This window comes from Petromyzon marinus, chromosome 11, assembly GCF_048934315.1.
Source record: "Petromyzon marinus isolate PM22_M1 ecotype Great Lakes invasive population chromosome 11, UKy_Petmar_22M1.pri1.0, whole genome shotgun sequence".
Taxonomy (NCBI): Eukaryota; Metazoa; Chordata; class Hyperoartia; order Petromyzontiformes; family Petromyzontidae; genus Petromyzon; species Petromyzon marinus.
The window spans coordinates 10065121-10085694 of record NC_133677.1 but is presented as its reverse complement, the minus strand read 5'-3'; the positions used below and the strand labels follow the sequence as shown (position 1 = coordinate 10085694).

General features: G+C 39.8%; 1 protein-coding gene across 1 annotated transcript in view; it reads right to left on the bottom strand.

Annotated features, from left to right (window-relative positions):
* Positions 1 to 20574, bottom strand: part of LOC116941231 (adhesion G protein-coupled receptor A1) — a 223669-nt gene that overhangs the window by 20740 nt on the left and 182355 nt on the right. The window contains exon 6 of the mRNA XM_032952053.2: positions 7812 to 7907. Within this exon, the coding sequence (XP_032807944.2) occupies positions 7812 to 7907 (96 nt within the window). The remainder of the gene's footprint in view (positions 1 to 7811; positions 7908 to 20574) is intronic.

The window sequence follows — 20574 nt, the reverse complement described above, 5'->3', positions numbered from 1 at the left end:
GGGGGATACTCATCTAAAATAAATGACAAAACTTTGTGATGATATAGCATTTGAGTGTAAAATAAAATTCTTCTTTGAACTGTTAAAATATAAAAATGTTAAATAAATAAATAATGACAACTTGGTACGATATGCTAGACGAAATGTATAAAGCAAAAATGCGATAATTAGGTTTTTTTTTCGAAAGCACTGAGAGCTTTCCAAGCTAATTTTGAGCATGGGTACCCAACCTGAAACTAGTGGTTGGCGTAGAGTGTTAAACCCATGAATCTTAAGCTTCAAAGCAAGCATCGTGCCCTTCAGTCTAACCTACTCTACGTGATTAATGAGAATTTGTCTCAAGAAGACAGACAATGTCACACAAACACAAGGGCAGCATATAGATAGCCTTTCATGATTGCACGAAAAATTCATATTTAAAAAAAATTTCTTAGCCAAATTTGTATAATGCTGTTATCTCTAAAGTGTCAGGAAAATAGCACAGCAGCCAGCACAAAGAGTTCATTTCCGTCAAAATGCTGTCAATATGGGCAGCCTGTTCACCTGATATCCCTTATATTTCTCCTGACAGAGATGGGAGAAAAAAAGGCCTTGAATAATAAATCATCACTGTCACATACGGACAAAAAACCTTAACCACCGAGCGATCAATGTCAGTCTCAACTGATCCAAGATGAATGGCAAGCAACGGAATGCATTTCTGGGACGAGCCACCCTCCAAGATGCTCTGATGTTGTCCTCTTACAATTCAGTGCCTTTTCTCTGTGACCGTTTCAGGCGTTAGTCCTGAGAGACATTAGCTTCCTGTGAAATCCACTCACTCCCCCATGTACTCTGTTTGAGATTTATTCTTCACTGCTCCCACCTGCCTGCCAAATCTACCTCACCAAAACAATTTGCTCTTTTGTTTGTCCACTCACGAGCATTCATCAAAATGAGGTTCCTTGGTAGAATTCAATATTTGTTTCATACACGAATACAATGCAACCGTTCAAATACCTTAATTTCAACCTGCAGAGGTATATGCATGTGTTGTAAAAAATTATATTTTCCCCGACATTTGGTGATTAAGCAGCGAAACATACGATTCAGTAATTTTCTGTCGAAATTTTGTGGAAAATGCCTTTCCTCCAGCACATGAATCAGGCTCAAAGAATGCACATAATTAACGTGTGTATAATTGCATACAAAATTTTTAGCAAACAAAAAATTGCTCAATTCCTCATTCATGACAGTAAAGCTATGGTGTGATCGGCTCTCCAAATCCTCCCTGGCTACCATCGAAGTCCGTAACTTACTTTTTCAAGAAACAAATTGTATCATATCGTAATATTTACTCGTAAATTAGAGCCCACATCAATATGTTTTTCGTTTGCCTTTTCATACGATGTGACTAAATATGAGGAGCAATTGTTAATTTGAAAAAGCCTCGGAATAATTAGGAATACAGATAGTCCCCCGAGTTACGATGGACCGACTTACGATATTTCGATCTTACGATGGTGATAGCGATACGAAAAAAACTGTATGTGTGATACGTAGCTTTAGCGATTTCATTTTAGCGTTACCACGATACGATACATACGTTCAATGCATGCTAAAAGTTTTTATAGCAGATAGGATTGTTTCCTAAAAAAAAACTTTCTATTAAATTGCAGTTCTTATAGGTAGGCTAAGAATTTACCTTGTTTTTTTTACTTTACATTTTACTGTGCAATACAGTATTGTAATTAATAAATACATACAGTATATAGTTTATACAGTACGGTACTGTAAATTGCTCTGTTTTGCTCAATTATCACCGTTCTTTAAGACGGTAGAGGCTAGGCAATCCTCGACTTACAATATTTTTTGACTTACGATGGGGTCGTCGTAACGCATCTCCATCGTAAGTAGAGGAGGACTACCTGTGTCGTAAGTCGGGGACTACCTGTATTATACGTGTGTGAATTGATGCCTGTGGTCCCGGCTCTTGGCATGAAACAACTCAGACATTTTGGCATGTTGCTAGTTTTTTTTTTAAACTCAGCAAGCAGATGTTATATTCCACTAATAGCACATTTAATACTGATATTGCAGCCACATCATTAAAAGGTGATGCCTTGACTTTAGCTGTCTTGTACTATCACTAACCTTTTGCACTTGTTTCCAACCCTTGTCTACAATATGAACAGTGCCATATAATTGTAAGGATGGGGATCAAACTCATTCACCCAATCATGGAGTCTTGAACTCCATTATATCTGCTGACATTAGGTTTCAAGGATATAACCACCCTCATTAATTGCCACTGAGGAATATTCTAAGCTAAGCTGTGCGTACTTGACAATTATCCGAATATATGTGTCACATCTTCATGGTGAGGCCTTTCAATAATCATGGAGGGGTTGATATCAGGTTCACTTTGAAGCCACGAATGTGATGCACGTTAAAATATAATTCACGAAGCTACCAACGTCAATGTGTGTGTGAGGAATGTACATCTGTTGTGGATCATCACTGTGATAGAAAATAACGTGAAAAGATATAAGCACATCTTCAAATTTGCCTGATAGCTTTTCCTCGTGATGCAATGGCATGTTGTCAACAATAGGTGTGATGTTAAATAATACATCTACAATGAAAGATGTGGAATTGTACACAACTTCACAAGTATCAACGAAACATGGCAGTCGCTTAAAATATTTTATCCAGAACAAAATGTTTCTCCATGCTATTTTGGAAGAGTCTGATATGGCAAGGTCAGAAGGTCATCATTACCAATGCTGTTGGTTCCATCACATCTCGCAATTGCTTCCTTCTTTCGGGTGGATCCCTCAGATGCTGCAAAGTTGGCATCTGACCTTCAAAATTTGCTTTTATAGTATCCCAATATTAGGTTTCAGGTCTTCCTCTAAATTGTTTCAGCCATTTGTCAAGCCTCTCTGCTGGATGAAAGCCTCCCAAGATTTTTTGTCAAGGTAGTGGTTCAGGAAGGGGGCCATGACTGGTTCAGACATAACTCGCCCTTTATGGGGGGGATTCACAAACCCACTTGCTGTACTGCTATATCTTGGCAACATCGTAATGCAACGGGTTTATTAATACACCAACCATTGCTGTTGTAGCACATCTGTAATCTAGTGCTACCAATATGCTCGGCTCATATACAACATAAATACAGTAATATGGATGAGCTTCATGCCAGCCAACACGAGCTCACACAATTGGCCCTTTAATAACACGTAGAAGGGAAACAATAAAATAATAAAAATATAAAACAACAACATTCTCACTACGTTTCGACTGCAACACAAGCAATCATCATCAGGTGTGAAAACCACAGCAAGAAAAGTCAAGTATTTTTAAATGTATCTGTATGAAGCTGATGAGTCACATTAAAACAGTAGCCTTGTAGGCATGGAGATGAGGTATTAAGAAGCGTGCTGGACAAGTGTTGCCCTGTTTAACGCACAGTAAGAGGCTTTCATGACCAATAGTATCTATAATATAGGTTTTTTGGGTTAGATGGTGTTAATATAAATGCGTCCTTAAACCCACCACCACCTGACACAGTCAATCAGTAAGGATTGCCTCATCAGGCAACAGCCAGAATTCTGGATGTTGCCTGATGAGGCTGGTTGTGATTACTGGCAAAATATCGTACTCGATTTGTAAATATTGTAGGTTTACTCTCCAACACACCGTTGTGCTAAGCGGGTAACTAATTGGCATGTTTTGTTTATGTGACAAACCTTACTAATTGGCTGTGTAGGGTCGTGGCAGATTTAACGATACATTTATATTTTCGCAATCTAACCCAATACCGTTTATTGTGGATAAGTATTGCCCTCTCCACATTCTGTGGAGGAGTTGTAATGTGGGAGCAACACAGACGACTGAGATTGTTCTGAGAAGAATATATCATTCATTTATAAAAAAATATATTAATTTGTCCCCATAGGTTGAAGGATTCCCATTTGAATCCAACTATAGTATTATATGACATGCATGCGATGCGGTCTCTTTATGCCTCACTCTATTACAGTTATGAGCTCTACGCTCAATGCACACAGCTGAAATTATATATTCAACCCCCCCTGTGAATGATACAACCCTTCCTCCATGCTCCAAAGGGTTTGGTTGCTGAAGGCAGGGGAAAGCTAAATTGTGTACAGTTGAAGTCATTCTACATTGTTTCCCATTTATTTATTTTCAGTTTTTTGATCAGTCGAAAACCATCAGCCTCCATTGTTTGGATATTGATATCCGAGTTAAATAGTCATCACTATACGTACTGTGTTTCTCTTAAATATCTGCAAAAATGTCTTTAAAACTGGACGGTGAGGCAGATAATTTCATAACCCACATCCGGTGAGACATTGCACACATCTTTGATTATTTAGACAGCAACAATCAGACGTTTGTAAAAATAAAATCAAGTTCTCCTGGATATATGAGTTAGTATGACATTTTAATTATTTAAACCATACCAGAGCCCATTTATTGTACACAACGTGTCTCTTGCCATGAAAGACATTGCATATACATACACATATACTATATTGTGAAAGCCCGGTGGGCCGTTTGTCCATTTCTCCGCCAACGAAATTACAAGAAGCTTGTAAAAGTCCAACAAGATATAGAAAGTGAGGGATAAATAGTAGATAGAAAAGGTTTCTGAAAATTGTCGACCCCCCCCCCTCAAAAAATGTTTACCTCTGCGTTGGTATAGATACCTACACAACCTACATATAACAGAGTAAGTCATATCGATTGACTCTGCAGTTGTATCTATTGACTGGACAGTAGTATCTAGCTAGCCAGTAGTAGCTACTGACTGTATAGTAGTATTTACTTACTATCGTAGCTACTGACCGTAGTAGTATCTACTGGCCCTACAGTAGTATCTACCGACTCTATAGTAGTAACTACTAACTCTATAGTAGTATCTACTGACTCTATAGTAAAATTTTGATTTAAAGCTTTCGTGACTGCAGTAATTCATATTCTTAGCTCTTTCGGTAAAGTCACGTTGAAGGGAAGCAATAAAATATATATAAAACAATAAAAATTCTCACGACGTTTCGACCATAACACAAACGGTCGTCATCAGGTGTGAAAAAACCAACGGCAAGAAACATTTGAAAGAAGTGTCGGTTCCGCATTAATTTATTTATTTTTTAAACGGTGTATTTACTTATTTATTAAAAAAAACGTCAGCGCCACGTGCAGCGATTTGGCAGTTTATTTAGAAGGACTAGTCCATCTATGTTCTGAAAAGAGGAGGGGGGAGACGAAAAATTAATGTATGCTGTCTGAAAGCCACCGTAAGCGTGAAAAATCAATTAAGACCTGAAATGGTTTATCAACTCCTTCCAATGATTGCTAAACCAGAATCCATCTTCTCGGGTTGAAATTGTCTCTGTGCTTGTATATGTGGATAGCCTCATGAACGAATCTCTCATGGTAGCCAGATGGCTTACAAAGAACCTCTGTCTTGGAAAAGTCAATGTCATGTGAGCCTACTGAATTATAACAATGATCTGCCACGGCCGAGGTGTTGGTCCTACCGTGTTTAAGGTCTGCTTTGTGTTCACGAATGCGGTCCGAGACATGGCGTTTGGTTTCTCCAATGTAACTACTACCATAGAGGCAACTTAGTTTGTAGACACCAGGGTACTGTATGTCCGGAATCACATCTTTTACAGATGGAACCAGATCACGGATTTTATGTAATGTGTTGAAACGGACCTGGATCTTGTGTTTATTCAAGATTTTGGAGATCTTTTTTGTGATCCCCGCAATGTAGGGTAAAGTGATGGTTTTGAAAGGCTCCTCAAGAGGGTCGTTCTTCATGGTTTGAGTGATAGCTTTGCGGATTGTATAGTCGGAGTAACCATTAGCCTTAAGAGCTTGGTGTACGTGCTTGAGTTCACTGCCTATGTGTTCCTGGTCGGATATGCATTGGGCTCTATGGTACAGAGTCTTGATGAGAGAATTCTTCTGTGATGGATGGTGGTGGGAATCCGGTTTCAGATAAGCATCCGTATGGGTAGCTTTCCTGTAGACAGAGTGGCTCATTGAACCATCAGGTCTCTTTTTTATTAGGACATCCAAAAAAGGTAGCTTGCCATCTTTTTCAACTTCCATGGTAAAACCTAAACCCCACGGTTCATGAGCCAAATCTTCTCAAGTTTCGTCCACACACAGACACACAGACAGACAAAAAAAATGCCTTTCATAGGTAAGATAACATAGACAAAGATCCCCCGCATAGCCTTAACAGACTGTCGGGGCAATTGCTGTTTAACGAGCACCTTTGAAGGCCAGCACGGCACACGAGGGGGTGGGTGGTTAGCACCACTCCCGGGCGCCTTTGTCTTTCCAGTGAGGATGTTTACAACTCGCACCAGGTACTGTACTCATTTGAGGCTGAGTCGACCTAGGGGAGGCCCAGGACCGGTTCAGATAATCGTCACTGGTGTTGGTCGTGAGTGGGAATCGAACTCGGATCGCCGTGTTTGGAGCGCAGAGCACTAACCGCTACACTACCGATCCTCACAACATGTATATACACACAATAAGAATTTGTGAGCAAATAAATGTGCATTCATGTATATAGAAATTGACAGAAGATTCAGAAGAAAAAAATAAAATCATCCAAACTAATAATGAGTATTAATGTTATTAGATTATTGAGAAAAGTGTCACTCAATTTTGACACTTTTCAGGAGGACCCTGCATCAACTGAACACCTGTGAAAACTACTGGACATCTGTGAAAAGGAGCTTAATAGCTCATCGGATTCCTCAAGTATAAAATAAAGATTCTGATTCTGAAAAAAAGTATACTTCGCTCATTTATTTTTTTAAATCAGTGCTTTGCACGTCTGAGCAAACTAGATTTCCTGGAGAAGACCCAGGAGCCTCTCTGATATTTTCACACTCGAAAGTCTTGCACAGGTGGGCAGGTTACAACATCACCCTGGTGCACTACGCACAAGCAGCAGAATAAAGTATGACAGTTTAAACAAAGAAATCTGCATTACAATGTTTTAGTTTTAAATATAGCGTCATCGTCATTCATGCAAATGTCATCTCACAATCTCTGAAGAACCACAGATAAGCTATAAGGCAGCCATGTGGTGAACCAGTGCCAACAATTGCCCCAAGTTCTGCAGTCCTCTCTATATGAAGATGTTTTCACACAATTATGGAGTGTGAATACATGATCCACCAACACTTTCTGTGAAGAAGGACCATTATCTGAAAACATCGCTGATTATATGTTTTTACTTGAAGGCCACAGGGTTTCTGACGAATGTGTTGAGTTGTTTTTGATATTCTTGCTTTCAAAGCACTGAATGACAAGTGCATGTCACAATGGGTGGCTCGTGGCATGCTTGCATGCAGAAGCTGGAATGTAATTGTTTTAATACCAGCTCCCTGGCATTGGGACAGAGTCCTCAAACCAGAAAAAATGGACAATTGCGAGTTCAATCACCAGCATCCATTTAACGTCAATAAACCATGAGTGCAGTACCACTCTGTGGGAACGTCAAAAGTGGTTGTCATATGGAAACAAAACCGACTCTAGCCATTACAATGTGATGTGTTGAGTGCTTTCTTATGGCCACTAATGGGGTTCAGCACTGCACCACAGTTAAGCAGTGAGATACTTTGACATTGTAAAATTTTGACTCTTAGAAAGAAACAGCCAATGACCTACAAAATGCGATAACACAGGTTCGTATATAATGACTACAGTAAGATAATCGGTGTCTATGTTGAAAGGGATTGTTCCGTAAAAGATACATATTGAATACATACAGTGGCATGCTTCCATTGCTTCCATAATTGTTGATGTCAACCAACGCCGTTATTCCGCATACCAGGATGGGAATGCCTCCTCCAATCAGGTAGAATCTGTGGATAAAAAAAAAACAGCAAAATGAACACCCAGTAAATGTAGGTTCAAAGGTCAACCGATATCAAGTAATAATTAGCCACTTGACACAAAAAAAATTCATATTTAAGACAAACCAGCAGATTAGACCAAACAGTTCCATACTCCTATATTCTGGATACTTTAGATGTCGTACTAAATATGCTTTTACACTGGCCTTCCACATTTTGCTCAGTATAAACCAATATGTATTCCAAAGTAGCCTATAACAGGCTGTCTGGAAGATCACTGAAGATGGCTCTGGGTTATGGAATAGTTAATCAAAGTGGAAGGCACACCCAAGGCAGTCAAGATGAAAGCATTCAAGGGGCGATGGCTTCTTTTGTGAAGATCTTATATGTTTTGCCACAATGGAGGCCATTTTACATCTGATATACCGGAGTGGCATCCTACAATTAAGGATCCTCCATTTACAATTAACTTTGCTCATTGACGAAAAAATGTTGGTGCACGATGGATTACGTATGAATCACCATACATTTTATACGTTCAATGTCGCCCAACAAATGAAGTCCCTCAAGCTAATGGGAAATGTGATGGTTATAGCACAGGTATTAGTCCCACGGTGTGACATCACAGAGAATAACTCCAATGTTAACCTCGTGCAAAATTACACTTCCCCTGATTTTAATGTTTTATCCCTCCTCATACATCCCAGTCATTTCCTCATATTATGGATTAAATGTTAAGCCTCCAATGTTTTGGTTTTAGATGTGAATGCTTGGCATCACAAAAGTACTTGTAAAGAACATGCTAATTCACACCGAATTCTCACAGAGGCATAAAAACTGGTGCTTTAGATGCATTTCCAACAGACACAGCATTTTCTTTGGGTCTTTCAGTAAAGCCACGTAGATATAAAAAAAAATAATAACAATATCACGACGTTTCGATCGCAACACAAGCCTACTGGGGCAGGCTGTTTATAAAGGTTTAGAGATGGGCGGGGCAGCTAATGTTAATACAGGAGAGGTCTCCGTAACCGGCAGTAGGTCTACCCCAATCAAAGAGCTGTTTAGAAAGATTTAGAGACGCTTGTAAATACTCTTTGGTTATTTCGGTAAAGTCACGTGACTTTACCGAAATAACCAAAGAGTATGGATTCCTGCAATCACGAATGCTTCAAATCAAGAATGCTTGTAAATGTAAGCCCGGAGAGAGCAAGGAAAGAGCCATTGCCGCATGGAGGTGGAAAAGGATGGCTAGCTGCCATTTACGAACATAGCTATTTGTGGCTGTGTTAGTGAATGTAACTCAGAAACGAAGCTGTGGGGGTGGCCATTGTATTGTGAGATATTAGCATGTCAATGTAAGAAATTTACTTGTAAATGTAAGCTCGGAGAGAGCTGGGAAAGAGCTATCGCCACATGGCGGTGGAAAAGGATGACGATTGCTTGTGTTGCGATCGAAACGTCATGATATAGTTATTATTTTTAGTATTTTTTCTATCTACGTGGCTTTACCGAAAGACCCAAAGTATATTAATTCTTACAGTCACGAAAGTTTCCAGTCAAGATAGACGCAGAATTTATTGTCCGTTTGATGTCACAAAGATTACACAGTAAATGACTCTGCTAGAACACCATCAAATAGTGTAATGAAAACAATACTGGATGTGTATCTGTACGGTACGGTCCTAAAAAACAAGTACCCCTTGTACGTGGATATCATTATAACTTTAGAATGTTTTATACTTAATGGTTAAAAAGAAACGCTCTCCTGGAAATGCGTATACAGCAATTAGCTCACGTTTCTCATGTAGGGATTGAACATGAAGCGTATAATAAGAGCAGTGGTGAAAATTGCATCTTGGAAATTTTTTTGTAATGAGCTATTAAATTATAGATACGACCAAACATTAGTGTGCACAAATGTATACTTCACAGATGGCTTCCCTTAGATGTTATTACAGAAGTGACTGACTTATAATTATACCTTGAGTAATTTAAAACAAATTAAAATAGCAACTTACACTTGGTTAATTTCATAGCCAAAATCTATCCACTGCTAGATGATAGCCTACCCAATCCATTGAAAGCCTACCCAATCCATCTCCAGCGGCCTCGTGATGTCACAATCCATCCACTCCATCTGCCCGGTGGACGTACTCTTGGGTGTGTTCCCTCCTTTGGCTGTCATGCCATCGTCAGTCTCAACCACTGGCCATCATGCCTTGCAGTGATCTGTGTTGTCCAAACTCACTGTTGTTTACATACGGTTGTGAAGGGTATGTATTAATAATTAATTAATGGCCACCACGGTGGCGAGATGTTAACTACTTCGCCTGGTATATAGGACGTCATGGGTTCGATCCTGATCCTCACGCCAGTATATTTGGAGCTTGCATGATCTCCCCGTGTTCGCGTGGATTTTACACATTTTGAAACATGCATTTAGATTATTTGGCTGCTATAAACTTCCACATGATAAGCAAATTCGTTGAGCTATCAATTTGTGGCCAGGTCACTTCTGAAAAATATCTCTATGGCTCACTGGGCCTTACCTGGTAAAATAAAAATTGTAAAAAATTGTTAAAATATTTAGTAGCATTCATAAGACCTCATCTTGTCCCAAGTTCGCATATCTCACTGGTAGGAAAAAGACTCGTGATTAAGTCGCCACACAAAACACTCAAACCATGCAAAGAGAGCCTGTCCGACCAACGCAAAAGACTGAAATCCACACACAATGGAAACAAGATTTGTTTTTTTTAATTTGTATTCTTCAGTGCGATTTATCGAGAGATGAAAGGTGTGATATTTGACGATGCTGTGACGTGCACCTGACACCAGCGAACGTGGTGAGATATATTATCTTTCTTTCAAGACAGTGAAAACCTTCGGCCGCCCAAGCAAGAGATATCTTCGTGTGCCAACAGTCTATCTCTGTGCTGCATGAAGACAACACCACCCGATGAGGCTGTGATGAGCCACCTTGGTAGCTGTCTGTGCTGATGGTGTGCCATTGTGCATCTCTGAGGGTGATAATGGCCTCATGATGTAATGATATTAAATTGTAACGCAACCAATATTCTTTTACCCTCTCAGACAGAGAGAGAGAATGATTCAGAGGCACGAGAAACCACAGGGAAGTAGGAAGGCAGGAAGAACCGGTGGCAACAATTGCCTAAGCTTTGCGGTCCTATACTGAGATGCTTGGCCAACTTTATGAATGTTAATACATGTGGTAGGAAACCGGACTACCCAGAGAAAACCCATGCATGCGAGGGGGTAACCTTTACAGATGGATTACGGATGGAAATTAAGCCACGAGCATTACTGCCATACTCTGGCAAGCCAGGAGATGGCAACTCGATGCACCCAGGTACTGAACAGAGCTCACAAATTGCTGTGATCCTCCAACCCTTGCAACTGCAGAGCTGCATTAAAGGCTTGAAAGCCGACAGCGCCTGGCTGATGATGATGATGCTGTGGCGGACTCATAAATACTAACAACTGATGCTCCTGTTGTTTGTGGAGTGACTCATGCAGCCAGCTGTGGCTCTAGGGTTTGGTGTTACATGTTGTTTATGTAGTTTATTGTAAAAAATTCGTGTCACAGTCCCTATGATCACTGTTACATTGCGTTTATGGCTTTATTTTGGTGATTTCTAAAAGTTTTTTGGTTTGGACATGTTTTTGTTTATTGTAGTACAGAGTTAGACTGATGGCCTTAATCTTAGTTTTATTGTTGTTGTTGTTTGACTTGCATCCCACTGGGATTTTTGCACACAGCGTTGGTGAACGGTGCTACTCCAGAAATATTTTGATGTTTTTTCCTGGATTTTCTGTTTGCACATGCACAAAGTCACTTTAAGATGTTTTCTTGTTCATGTTTTTGTTTTTTTTGTTTGTTGCGGTTGCATCCGATTCAAGAGCCGAATGGCTCACAGGGCTATACCAAATAAATGAAACTATGAAACTTTGACGATTATATTTTACACGCTTTTATTTAACTCACTCTGTCTGTTGTTGTCGTCGTCGTTATTGTATCCTCAAATCTTGTAACTCAATTTTAACCCACTTCTCAATGTGGTATCGACTGCAAACTTGGTATACTTATGTCATACCGATGACAATACTATATTCTATCATTACAAATTAAAAATGTATTTTTAAACATTATTTTTACACGCTTTCTATTAACTCACTCTGTTGTTGTATCCTCAAATATTGTAAGTCAGTTTTAACCCACTTCCCAATGTGGTATCGACTGCAAACTTGGTATACTTATGTCATACCGATGACAATACTATATTCTATCATTAAAAAGAAAACATATTTAAAAAAATGTATATCTTATGTTTCGGCTTGGGTCTAATTGTCCACGCTCAACTGACGTTGGCTGTAATTGACCACGGGCCCCTTACGTTGTGGCGAGCTTCGGGGCCACTTCCTGGAGTTCTGCCATTACTCGTATGGTACATTTCTTTAAAGCGTGTTTTTGAAAAAAGTTTTTTTTTAAATATTACTTATTTTGTGTAACATTCACTAGGTGCGTGATTTGCATTCCACGTCTCGACACACGCAACATTTTTAAGGCCGAGTTGACCTAGGTGAGGTGAAGTCCAGACTCATTTCGAGCCGCCATAAATGTTCAGGACTGTTGATCCTTGCACATTGCCAAACTACATGAGAACAACTATGTCATCACTCCAGCATGAGCACAAAAACCCCCTGGATGTTGGGGCAAGTCCTGTGAACGAGCAGCTATGACAACTTTTTTTTCCCCGATCGATTATTTAAGCGACTTTAAAAAAATGTGGGAAACTTCCTGTAAGACACACCCAGCGTGACACGGAAGATGATGAATTGATGACGTCACCAAGCCCCGCCCACCACCTCCCATCCAGTGGCACACATGGGAACACAGGTACTTTTCCCCTAAAATATGTTTGCTATCTGATTTGTCGATTAATCGAACTGATAACCGGCAGAGTAATCAATTGCTCAGATATTTCAGCTCTAGTTGAAAGCAAAGTCGCTCTCGGAATTGAACTTATATTTTTTGGTCCGATTCCCAAAAGCAACTCTGTAGATGGCAAGGTACTAACTAATCCTTTTCTGGGCAATCAGCCATAGCGAACACAAATTGGGACATGTCCTTGCGCAATCTTCGAATAGGCTATATGCTGTCCCATTGGGACAGAGCACGGCATTCAGCACAAAGCTAACGCGTGATGTCCAATGCTTGGGTCCTACACCAAAAGAGCACTGTTTTGCCACAATATATTGAGCATTACCTATGAATGGAGAACATTGATGTGACACAGGGAGCACACGGTGGTGGTTTCATACCAGAATGCACACACTGCTCTTGGAAAGCCAGTTGGTACCTAAATGTATAACATCACGAATCACTACTGCACAAGGCCAATAATTGAATACAGTATTTAAAACGTATTGGGGTTTGCACAACCCACCCTGCTCAAGTTATCCGTAGATTATTTAAGAAAGGCCATGTACCCGATGTCCATGCTCAGTTGTTGACAATAGCCTCAGGTAAAATGTTTCAACCAGTCTTCATGGAAAGGAAAATGCCTTACCCCATTGTTAACTTCCCAATTAAGTCCACACTTTTAAGACTGATAACATTCTCACCCAAAGGACAATAATGTTACATCTAAGTCAAATCCTGTTTGTTAATGCTGTAACATGTTTTTTTATTGCCATGGTCATACATTGCCAACATAATTAACTGAACATAAATGCCTCCCAGCATATCTTCTCTCAACACTGTTAACACATTTAGTGGTTTATATATAATTATAAAAATAATCCATCCACTCTTTTCAACTAAATTAACATTTAAATATGAATGATTACATTAATTTATAATCCTTTATCAATACTCTAGACTTCAGGAAAAAAGCCTCCTGATGCATCATAAATGCCAGTCGTTTGACCATACTTCACCTGCACACCGGTCAGTGTGGGGTAGGGGTGGGCGTTGAGATATCACTTGCCACTGATGTTAGCCATGGCTGGGAATTGAGCTCAAGATTCATGGTTCATAGCACAATCCACTAACCACCATCACTGCTCTATAGCATAAGATTCCCTCAATAAGACCAACTGGCTAAAAGGTCGAGATGTTATTATCTTCCAATACAAGAAAAACGACTCGAATTATATGTTTACTTTACCTGTATTATATTCAAAGTCAAAAAGGCAGTGTATCTACACTCATCAAATAGTCAGTATCTCTACACTTACTTTTTTTATGAGCTCTATTCTCCGCTATGTTGATAATGATAAGTCAGCTCTGGAACAGCAAAATTGCATTGGCAAGGACCAGTCTCTTCACATGATAACCACAATTAGATTCCCAGCCAAAATTTGAATTTGCAACGTGTTGATTGCAAGTGCTCTGAAAGCAGGCACACATGGTTGAATTGCAATGATTGCTACCATTATACAGAAAATGTAATTGTGCCGTGTCTGGTTTGCACGCGAGCAGAGAATGACTAAGCTGGACAGTAGTTCGTCCAGTGTCACGTTCCCATGTTCCCTCTTGGGGTTGAGTTAAACTTTGTCCCTGCAGGGATATGTCTGTACGCTGCACAAGCAAGACAGGCCTTATTGATATTCTGCTCTGGGTCACATGGCAACTGCTGTTGTGCTCGTTAATTCTCCACTGTTTGGGCAGATTTGGGGTCAGGGGTGCAGGCACACTTTGTAAGTATGGGGTGTCCGACTGGCGGATGGTTCCCAGTGGTTACTAGTTAGATTACAGACAGCAACCGTGATGTTTGCCCCCCTCCTCACTTCGTTTCGGATAAGGAGGGTTCTACTGCGCTATACCTATATTACATCATGCAACTACTGGCTACTGGCTTTTTTGTCCAAAATGTTGTGCTTGCCTCTTAGCCGTATATAATAAACAATTATAGGGGTGTCCAGATATCCACAATACCCACAATGGCCGTGGCCTTGCTTGGGGGTAAGACTTTAAATATATATTTATATATGCGTCAGTAAATTACATATCTAATCGCTGATATGGAATGTTACTAACTTGGGTACAATATATGCAAATTGAAAACCAAACCATTTATTTGATGATTTTTTTAAAATCAATTCTTGTAACAGTAATAGAAAACCAAAACCAAAGCGTAATAGCTATTGTACAAAAGCTGTCAACTAAACTAAATCTAACTTTTTTAAAGATTCCTTTACGTGCCCATTGAGTAATGACTTTCAAACGAGCTCAGGAAAATGTAATAATCATCCTTTGTAGCACGGTCCAACTACATTTGTTAAATGCAATGGCTAAGGTCATTGTTATGCATTACCAAAAATAATCATTGAATAAAGAATAGTATTGCTGCAAATTGCATTGTTATTGCTATATTGTATTCGCTATTAATGGCCAAGGCAAGGCTAAATGAAACCGAAGATAATTCATTAAGTGCGTTTGTTATTCAATTTGTTTATTATCATTGTCGAACTATGGAGTTTGAGCATACCATCTTCCGTGTGATGAACCTCATGTATCAATGTTATTTAGAGAGGCACTATGGGCACAACTTGAGTTGGGAGGGTTCGTGGAGTGTGCTTAAATTACGGTGCGTGTAAGAAGCTCACCCGCATTGCTATGAGCTGGGCAGCAAGCCGCACAGAAAGAACATTGCTGACATTTCTCCGCATACAGTTCTATAGTTTTCCCCAACATGCAAAATTTCCCAATAAGCAACTCGTCAGTGTAGGGCTCTTGTGAAAATGCATATTTAAAGATCAAAGATAGTGCCCTGGATATATAAAGTATTTTTTTTTCTATACAGACTAAACAAATGCTTTACAAATTTAAATTGTTAAAGTAATGTATTAATTTGGGTGCGACGTGCAAACAGCTTGTACATTAAGGTGAGGATCGAAAATAGTTTTTTTTTAACTTTAAAAGTTGTTCTGCCAAGTAAAGTATTATAGCACAAAACAACAAGAAAGACATTCATGAGAAAGGCCGGGACATTTCATGGTATGTGCATATTTATACCCTCTGAGTCAATAAAATACATGTATATTTCTTGCTGGAGGTTAAAATTAATTGAAGTTGAAGAATAAACACAAAAACATTCATGGGGCACTTAGCATATTCATTTAAATGAGATAAGCCTACATTTTAATTCTGCGCCACGCTTATACTGCATCTGTTTGGATGAGCTGTATAAAAACTTCAAAACCATGTGCCGTCATAAATTGCACATGTGCTTGTGTGTGATATATTGCATTGCTATTTCCATTAAAAACTAAAATCACATCTTTGCAACATATCTTGTGAATTGCATAAGAATGCGGTTGAAAAAAAAAGATGTTTCAGCCATTTGGAGCTGTCAGTTTCCAGACAGATTAATGCTATGGCAATTCCTCTTACAAAAAAACATCTCCATTGATGACAAAAACCTGAAAGTTACAGTTGTGACAAAAAAAGTTAAACGAAAGTTGTTCAGGAATAAAGTGTTGATGTAACTTTTTGGATTTTAGAGTCCTATAAATGTAATTTTTAAAAGACTTAACATCAATGATATTGACTACACTTAAACAATACCGATTAAATGTATAGCTATTAAATGTGACTAAAAATGATTGATTTTCTTAACAGTTATATAAGGAGAGTATACGGTATTTTGCATGGTGTACATGTCATTAGGAACATTTGTATGAAGACATGATACATGTGTTGCACACAATTGTCCAAGAAAATAAGAATGCACCGTTCAATGAAACATGCATTCCGTTATGGAGCTGTAGAAATGAATATATTCGTTATTGGAAATAATTTTACGCGTTCAAATGTATTCATTGGTTGCAGTGTTGTTATAGATTTTTCATCTTTAATGCATTAACACAGGGGCCCCCAACACCCGTGGCCGCGGACTGGTATCGGTCCGTGGCCTGTTAGGAACTGGGCCACACAGCAGGAGGTGAGCGGTGAGTCCGCGCGTGGCCCACCCATCATTTTATTTACCACTTCCGTCCGCGCCTCTTTCCCGCACTGCGCAACTTGCCTAAGTTTTGGTAAGCCCCACAAGCTAACCCCTAGCCAAAATGAGTAAAAAACAAACGTCGCTGGAGAGCTTCTTTGAAAAGGGGGAAAGACCCAATGATGAACCCCCCCCCCCACCTCGGTCCAGGAAAAAAATTGTCTTCCCTGTCTCTGGTGCCAAAAAGGTTGGGGACCACTGCATTAACATACGCCCTGCCTCATTTCCACTGAGCTCAGATTTCCTTTTATTTTTTATTATATGAAATAATATAAAAAAAAATACGTATTAAAGTATGTTTGCATATTTTAAACCAGCTGGTTTAACTTGTGTGATTCTGAAAAAAAGGTTATGTTCCTTCCTATTGCCTTATTAACACATTTTTAAAACTTAAACCACTGTCACCGATTACATACATGTCAAAGTATATCTTATAGAACCAATTATATTCCCTGGCTCCAATGAATCATATAGTTGGTACTACATGAAACAGTGATAACAATCCGGAATGATCAATCAGTAGTGTAAATATAATGCGTATGTAGAGTCCAGGTCAATACATCTCATTACTTCGAGCCCCGAGGTGAAAAGTCACAGCAGTGTTCCACTCAAATGAAGTGGGGGCAGAGCTCATTTTACTTCATTTACAGCCCTGAGATCAGGGACTGAAAACCATACGTTTCTTTTGTGACGATGAACATCCATGAAAAAAATCACTGCTGAATTTCCACAAACTAGCATTCATCGTCTTCTTTGGTTCTTTCGGTAAAGTCACTTTACCGAAAGAACCAAAGAAGATGAATCCTTGCAGTCACGAAAGCTTCAAATCGAAATTTAGCATTCATCGTGTTGACTCTGAAGCAGGTTTACAAAACTCCGGTCCTCGCGACCCACCACACGACGTCTATTCGCGGCGTTTGCCAATTTACAATTTGCTCTCCGTTTAAACACACATGAACCCGTTCCACACTGCACGCACTTGATGATTGTTAAACACATCCCACGGTCTGCGCGAAGCAATTGACTTTTTTGTTCTGCGTGGAAAGAAAAAAACCCGATTCAAGTTAAGTTCGAGATCCCAGTGTGTGCGTGTGTACACGTGTTCCGTGCGACGCCAACAGCGTTAATTGCTTAGCACGGTCGTATTTCAATGTGTCGTGACATAGAATTGGCCACTTAGCAGCATAGCGCTGGCCGCTGGCAGGGAAGGGGATCTGCAGCTTGTAGCAGCCCTGACTGACAGCAGGCCACGTGATTGACCCGAGAGGGATCTAGGGGAAAGGTTACAGAAGGGGGCACGTCAAGAGCCGGGGCAGAGCGAGGCCACGCTGACATTATAAGAGGGGCCCCGGGAGGGGACCTCGGGGCTGTCGTTTGGAGTGGGATCCCCATCGTCGTTGCTGCTGAAGATCATCACCCTCGTCGCTGTCGTCGTCATTGGATATTGCACTGCTAGACGGTAGTTGGCTGTCTTAGTTCAGTGCCGTCAGTGTCAGACGGCGAGTGTTGTGTATAAGCTAGCAACCAGTGTAGAGTTGCGTATAAGTGAGAGACAGAGGAGTGTGTAACCGTGTGGGGTTTGTGTTGTACAAAGTGTGCTGCTCGGTGTTAATTAAAGAACTGCCTCCAAGAACTTATGTCTCCAATTCAGTAACTACAAATGCAAGGCGAGATGGCCACTGGCGGCCCCTGGTGGCCTTTAGTGCAGCCCCTGGTGGCCTTTAGTGCAGCCCCTGACACACCCCATTGTGCTGTTAAACCCAACGGTTTCAAATGTGTGGTGGCCATCACGATGATATCTTATCGGCGAGTGGCCCCCCATCTGAAAATTTGCGAAAAACACCGACTTAGCACGTCACGTCGGAAATGTTTAACAATCATCGGGCGCGTGCAGTGTGGAATGAGTTAATTTGTATTGGAATGGGGAGTAAATTGGTAAATGTGGAAAGGTGTCCGTGTGGTGGGTAGCAAAGACTGTAGTTTAGGAAATCCTCGGTTAATTGATCCCTGTGTTTCAACTTGCAACCTACCATTTGTAATCCAGTCTAAAACCACTATATCATACAGCAAGTTCATAATTCATGTTTCAACGTATCATTTGGGCAATCATATTAGTATATATGGATAGATTGAAATACTTTTGGGAAAACTGCCCAGGTTTTAAAAATAATTTGTACCTATTATGGGTACTCCCACCTCTACCAAGATGTCTGGTCAGCAGGGAGATCAAAGTACACTCTCTAGAGCTCCCTCCAATGGAGACTCTTCTGCCAGCAGTGGCATGAGAGAGCAATTTCAGGGCTTGTACCTTTACCTTTTTATACACCTTCTACTATATTAATTATAGAATGAGAAAGAAGCGGTGATCAAAGCGATGGTCCTTGTAAGCTCACGTCCTTCAAACAGTGGTTTCTGGCCAAGGACACATTATAATGGTCATCTTATTTCAGGGCCATTAAAAGGCGAGAAAAAGCTTCATCAACTCAGGAGCACACATGCACTGAATTTGAAGAAGCTAATTTTATAAAAAGGTGGATAATATTCTACGAAAAATAATGGAAGACAGCTGTGCAAGTCATTCGTCGAGTTACATTTATCATTCTTGATAGGTTCCCTTGGTTTGTTTATATGGGTCTTAGTGGTCTTAATAAAAAATATATCCTTTATTAGTTGAGTTTGTAAAATAAGCTTGTGGTAATCTATGTCTTAATACTGTTGTTCAGGTGTTTATTGGGATATTTCATTTGTAGATAGTTACAAAACGATCACGGGCAACGCTTTCATTTCAGCATACAAAGCGCATATTCTGTGACTTTGAACACGGCACAAGACTTAATTATCAACGTCTTTTCCATTTCTGGGTGGCAGAGTTAGCATTTATTAGCTTATGTGTGGGCCAAATTTATAGTGGAAGGCCTGGTGATTATACATATAAGTTACATTAGGTAGCAGCATCTCCCTTTGGTATAAACTAAAACGCAAAATTGGTCATATATAGCATGTGAGCAGCCAAATAAGTGAAATAGCATTTTGAAAAAATATTCAGTACAGTTAGATTCAATATTTTGTATGAGTATATTTTATCTTTCAATGAAATACGTACATCTTAAAAGATTATTTTATTGCATGTGTCAATGTTTTGTAAAAATGTATACTGGTTCCCGATATATGTGCATAGTAAAACATGACAATACAACAATTTGGCAGCACAATTTAAAACAATGTGAAGCGTGAACAATATGGAAGTGTTTTTCACAAGAGGCAATTGTAGCAATAAATGCAATATTGTGAAAGTTTTGTCATGCTCAAATAAACCATAGGTGGATTTTGAGCCCAATTGATAAGTGAGCATTGTATGTGTTTTTATGGGAGTTCCATTGGTAATAACTTTCTGGAACATCACTCCCTCCCCACCCCCGATTCATGAGCAAATTGTCTTCAATTTGCCAGGGGGAATGAATGATCATCATTCCAAATCGAACGTGGCAGTCGATGTAAAGTTAGGACAGGGCAAGGGGATTACAGAATTGCATCAAATTATGTCAATGTGTTATACCCTCCCCCACTCCCCAGGTCAACAGTTCAGCAATCAAATGACTGGTCAACCTCGCACACAAACATGGCAGAAATCTCCTGAATAGCTT